Genomic DNA, 6,247 nt, shown 5'->3' with positions numbered 1-6,247 from the left:
CCAAAATGTCTTAAAGTCTCTAAGCCAAGGCATTGAGTTCCCAAATCTATGCAACCTCATTCTTCAATGTATTGTGCTTAAGAGAAAAGATTATGTATTTATTGCTTTCTAGGTGCTAATGTAAAGCCTTGCCTAAGTAAGATGAAGAATATGAAGATTAAGTAGTCCAAAGAGACCAATAAGATTAGCATGAATTTCACTAAATAAGGCATGAAGATCAAGTATGGATCTAAAGCTAGAGCTAAATTAAATGGCCATAGCTAGGAGTAAAAGTACAAATTAAAGATCAAGACCGACGAAGAGAAGGAAATAAGAAGACCAAAGAGTCAAACAACATCAACAACAAGAATCCTCAAGAGTCAAGAACCAATAATAGAATGAAGATGAGAAAACTAAAGTAGAGAGAGTAAGAGTCCAAGTTCCAAGCTTAAAAAACCATCGCAACCAACAACAAATTAATTGAATAGAGAATTTCTCCTAGTATTCAAGTCATCTATCTACTTTATTATTTTTCTTGTGGCTTAGGGAGGCCATGAACCTCTAGAAGGCATCTTGAATCTAAGTTATCTTCCAAGCCTCCCAAAATTCAAATTCCCTCTCTTTCTTTTAGTAAAAAAGTTTGAATGACCTTTTGACCATCCCTCCCTCCCCCCTCTCTTTGTACTCTCTCAGAATAGGGAGGATGTATATTCTCTTTTGTTTGTGTGTGTGTGTGTGTGTGCGCGCGCGCAATAGGCAAGTGACAATGGAACGGGAAGATAGGAGCATTCCATGTTCGGCAACAATAGCAACATGGTTGGCTATGGTAGCCATGTTAGCGTTGCGGCAGGTAGGTGGTAGTAGCATGTAGCTAAGCAACTTGGAGTAGGGAGGTGGGAGGTGTCAGAGGAGCACTAGTGCTAGCAACAAGCATAGAGAGAGAGAGAGAGAGAGAGAGAGAGAGAGAGAGAGAGGCTTGGGGGGGAAACGAGAGGCAAAATATTTGGGTGGAAGAAAGAGATAGAGGGAGAAAAAAACACGTGTATGTGTGTGCATAGAGAGAGAGAGAGAGATGAAAAAATAATAAGAGAGAGGGGAAAAACATAGAGATTAAAATTAAGAGAGAGAGGCAGTTAGAAAGACAAGGAAAACTAATTACGATGTGTTCTTTAGGAAGCTGTGAAATTGTCATGAAGTGGCCTAACGTTCCTTATGCTAGTTTAACTTTAGTAGAAAGAGTTCATCTCCCGCTCGAGGATGTGAGTGTAATTTACTCGAGTAGAACGACATGAGGTCTCGCTTGGGCATGGTAGTGTTTCAATTTTGAGATTGCGACCCTGACCTCGATGCCTTCTCTGCAAGCTCATCATCGTGGTATATTTCTCGTCTTGCTCATGACCACTAAAACAATCGATTGATTGAATGAAGAAGAAGGCATGACAGTACCTCGGAGGCCGGTCTGTTCATCGGCCTTCTTTTACCCCAGGGCAAGTGTGGGGGCTTCTCTTTCAATGAAGGGTGTGAGATGAGATGAGATGGGCAGATGGGCGAGCTGCTCCCTGCTTCTGTGGAGCACCACTTCATCAGCGCCTTGCAGCAGTGTCGGATCAAGAAGAATCTGCAGCATGCCAGGCTCCTCTACGCCCTCCTGTGCGAACACGCGCTTGAGTTGCACACAACCCTCGGCAACTACCTTGTCCCTGTGCTGGTGGAATGCGGGAGCCTGCCTGATGCCTACCATGCCTTTCACAGATTGTCTTACTGCAATGAGTACTCGTGGGCCTCACTCATCTCTGCGTATGCCCACTGCGCTGAATCATCACAACTTGCCTTCCACCTTTACCACAAAATGTACGAGGAATCTATGCTACCAAACAGCTATACCTATGTGGCCATGCTTAAAGCTTGCGCACGGATGAGAGATGCAGTAACAGGAGCAGGATTGCATACTAACATCCTCAAACAGGGACTGGAAGCTGATCTTTATATTGGCAGTATGATGGTTGACATGTACGGCAGCTGTGACTCAATTACGGAAGCACGCCATGTGTTTGACAGGCTTCCCGCCCGAGATGCAGTCTCGTGGAATGCAATGATTGGGAAGTATGTGGAGCATGGGTTTTCCGAGGAAGCACTGGACTGTTATGAGCAGATGCAAGTGGAGGGTGTGTCTCCAGCTGATGTTACATATGTCTGTAGTTTGAAAGCTTGTGGCAGCCTTAGAGACCTGGAACAAGGCAGGCTATTGTGTGCCCAGGTGTGCAAGAAGGGACTTGAAGGAGACATTGTCATTGGCACCACAATTATTGATATGTATGCCAAGTGTGGCTCACTGATGGAAGCACAGCGAGTGTCTGCTCAGCTGCCACTTCGTAATGTTGTCTCATGGAATGCACTAATTGCAGGGTATTCGGAACATGGATTGAGTCAAGAAGCAGCAAGCTGTCTTGAACAAATGCAGTTGGAAGGCATATCTCCAGATGACGCCACCTATACTTGCAGCTTAAAAGCCTGCAGTAGTGTAGCTGGCATGGCAAGGGGCCAAGAATTGCATATGGAATTAGTTGTAAGGGGTTTTGAAAGAGACCTGTATGTGGGGACCACATTGGTGGATATGTATGTTAAATGTGGTTCCCTTGCAGAAGCATGGGATGTGTTTGACAAACTGCCTGTCCGAAACAAAGTTTCGTGGGCTGCACTAGTCTCAGGTTATACTGAACTGGGCCTTGATCAGGAAGTTCTGAAGTGTTTCAAGCAGATACAATTGGAGGGGGCCTCTATGGATGTGGCCACATTTGTTAGTGGCTTAAAAGCTTGTGGGACCTTAGGAGCCTTAGAATCTGGACATGAGCTACATGCTGAGATCAGAAAGGCAGGTCTAGAAAAAGAAGTATCTATAGCCAACACGTTAATAGATATGTATAGCAAGTGTGGCTCACTTGAAGAAGCACATCAAGTGTTTACAAAACTTTCAACTAAAGATGTAGTGTCGTGGAATGCACTTATTGCAGGGTATACTCAACATGGACTTGGTGAGCAAGCCCTGCATTCTTTTGAGCAGATGAAACTGGAGCCGCTATCTCCAGATGATATCACCTTTGTTTTCACCTTGAAGGCGTGTGGTAGCATACAAGCTATAGAACGAGGCTGGCTATTATGTACTGACATTGTAAAACAGGGATTGGACAGAGACCTTCTTGTTGGCAACACAATGTTAGATATGTATATCAAATGTGGCTTGCTTGGAGAAGCACAAAATGTGTTTGACAAGCTGCCATCTCGAAACACAGTCTCCTGCAATGCACTGATAACAGGCTATGCTGAATATGAGCATGGAGAGGAAGCAATCACCTGCTTGAAACAAATGCAGCTGGAGGGGGTGCTGCTGGATGATGTCACATTTGTGTGTGGTTTGAAGGCTTGTGGCATCATGAGAGATACAGTTAAAGGCCAAGAACTACATGCTGAAATAGTCATAAGGGGATGGGAAAGAGAGCTTACATTGGGTACACAGTTGATGAGCATGTATGTCATGTGTGGCTCACTTCCAGAAGCCCAGGATGTGTTTGACAGGTTGCCAGTTCAAGATACAGTTGTATGGGCTGCACTTGTGTCTGGATATGCTGAGTATGGGCTAAACATGGAAATACTGAATGCTTTCAAACAGATGCAAATGCAGAGCGTTTCTGCTGATGCAGGCCTTTTTGTTCACTATCTGAAAGCTTGCAGCATGATAGGGGCCATAGAAACAGGTCGAGAAATACATGCTGAAATCAGGAAGTCAGGCCTAGAGAAGGATCCTTCTGTGGTCAGCATGTTGGTGTATATGTATGGCCAATGTGGCTCACTTGCAGAAGCACGAGAAGTCTTTGACAAACTGCCTTCTCCAGATACCATATCATGGACTGCAATGATAAGGGCATATGGTGAGAATCAGGAGGGTAGGAAGGCTGTGCAATGTTTTGAGGAGATGCGAAGGAAGGGTTTGAAGCCAGATGCTATCACATTCACATGTCTTTTCACAGTCTGCAGTCATTGCCGTCTGGTTGCCAAGGGTCAAGAGTATTTCGAAGTGATGAAAAGGGACTATAACATCGATCCAACGGCAGATCACTACACTTGTATAGCTGATCTCCTTGCACGATCAGGACATATTTATGAGGCAGAGAAATTTGCTGAAGCTATCTCTCCGTCCAAGGATCTTTTAAGGACTCTCCTTACAGCCTGTAAACTTTATGGGGAACTGGAAGCAGCAGAAAGATGTTTTCAACAGCTTGTCCAGGTGAAACAGGAAGATGCTACTGCTTACTCACTGATGGCAGACGTTTATGCAACTGTTGGCAGGTGGAAAGATGCAAACAGAATAGAGGACATGCGGAAACATGCAGGTGAAACCAAAAAACCCGCGAGTGTAATCATAGATGTTAACAAGATCATGCACGAGTTTATTGTTGGTGACGTCCAAACTGAGGATGTATCTGCAATGGTTGAAATCTTGAGTGCACGGATTAAGGATGAAGGGCATATGCCAAATGTGGATGTGGTCTTAAATCATGTACCTTGTGAAGCTAATAAAACAGTAGAACCTCAGAGTTTAACTAATTTTCTAAATCCAACAGACTACTCAGAAAATATTGTGCATTATAGAGTTGAAAATTTCTGCAGTAAGGTGATTGTTCAAAATTGAAATAACTTAAGGTGTGGAAATAGCACCACTGTTTAAACGTCATGGTCATTGTATAGCCTGCATTGTATGTTCAATAATGTAGACTAAGGAGAGTAGTATAAAGTATAGTAGCAGTGCATATCTGGTGAGAACAAAACTAGACCAACAGCCAGTTATGCTTGTTGCAGTAACAAGGAAAATGAAATTATTATTCTATTATCTATGCTTTATACTATTTAAGCAGTAGAGTCTGTGCTTTCAACCCAAGAAGCAAGCTGAGCCCATGTTGCAAACTTGTCCTTGTTCAAGGGCTGAACAAAGTTGATTGACATTATATAATCAAATATGCTTGCTCTAGCCAATCATAGGCCAATATCACAAAGAAGTTGCAAATTATCTAAAGTTGAAAGTGTGCTTTGTGAGGTTTAGTAGCCAAGTGTTTGCATGGGACTCGATTAGGAAGACTTCTCAAATAGATGCCATTGGAGTTTTACTTCTCATGTTAAAATGAGTTAATGACTTATGAGAAATCCTTTGGTATGGAATTGGAAACTATTGTAAATAGAGAAAAGAATACTTTGGCAAGCAAAATGTCCTCTCTCATGACATGGAAAGAAATCATCAAATTATTGTCAATGGATTTAGCTTTATTTCTTCTCTATTTGGAAAAATTGTGCCAAAGCTATATGATCTTCTAGATTAGATAGTGGAAGCAGTTTGAGCATTTTGACATTTTCACTAGATTTCTTATCATAGTGGAGATGAAAGAAAACATGCAATAATATGCCTAGGCAACATTATGATGTGCATCTAAGTGATCCTACCAATGTACCATTCATACAGGACATGTCTAGACCCAAGTCATGCTTGCCACATGGAAGGGAAGATCTTAACAAGTCTAGGCATATGTGCATAAGAGTAGTGTCTAATTGCACAATAATTTTTTTAGAACACAAACTTATGTGCCATTCTCCAATCGACATCCATTTTTTTGACCAATGCTAGTTAGTAATGGAAAGGTATAAATCAAATGTGCAAAACATTAAGCGTTGGCATGATAGAATGCTTCAATGTTCATGTGACAAGCTTCAACTATGGTATTGGCTAATGCACAAATGTTAAATGCACTTACTAGAAGTACCACATGCTAGGAGGTGAATTTGGCTAAAATGTTAGATGAAACTTGAAATTGACTTCAAGGTGTACCTCTTATCGTGTCAATTGAGATTTAAGTGATTTGTAGGCCATGTGCTAGTCTAGGAGTTGCAAAATTGATCAGTTATAGAGGCCAACCTGCTACTACATCCCATGCCTACCCAAGCCTACATTAAAGATCAAGAGGAAATAGACCCATCTATCAAAGGGGAGATTGAAAAAAGGACTATTCATGCTACCTTAGATAGAAAATTGTCAGTGGAAGAGGCCAATTGAGAGAGGTCCAGGTAGTTAGTTCCTAGTAATCCAAGTGTCCTCAAGTTGGAAAGGTACACCCTTCAATGTCCTTAGAGATTCTGGTAGTACCCACTCTTTCATTTTTCTAAAATGCTCTAATAAGTTACAACTAGATCTTGATCCTACTAGAAGTTGCTACTAGAATTAGCC

General features: G+C 42.1%; 1 protein-coding gene across 1 annotated transcript; it reads left to right on the top strand.

The window, feature by feature from the left end:
* The first annotated feature begins 1,522 nt into the window (after positions 1 to 1,522).
* Positions 1,523 to 4,666, top strand: LOC148033128 (pentatricopeptide repeat-containing protein At5g27110-like). The gene has a single exon (XM_087682314.1). It carries the CDS (start codon positions 1,523 to 1,525, stop codon positions 4,664 to 4,666), a length of 3,144 nt encoding a protein of 1,047 aa, XP_087538440.1.
* Positions 4,667 to 6,247: the final 1,581 nt, after the last annotated feature.

This window comes from Lygodium microphyllum, chromosome 7, assembly GCF_053477565.2.
Source record: "Lygodium microphyllum isolate KBCC chromosome 7, Lygodium_microphyllum_v1.1.10, whole genome shotgun sequence".
In the NCBI taxonomy this organism is placed as follows: Eukaryota; Viridiplantae; Streptophyta; class Polypodiopsida; order Schizaeales; family Lygodiaceae; genus Lygodium; species Lygodium microphyllum.
Note: the sequence above shows the minus strand (reverse complement) of the source record. Positions and strands in the feature narration are given on the sequence as shown.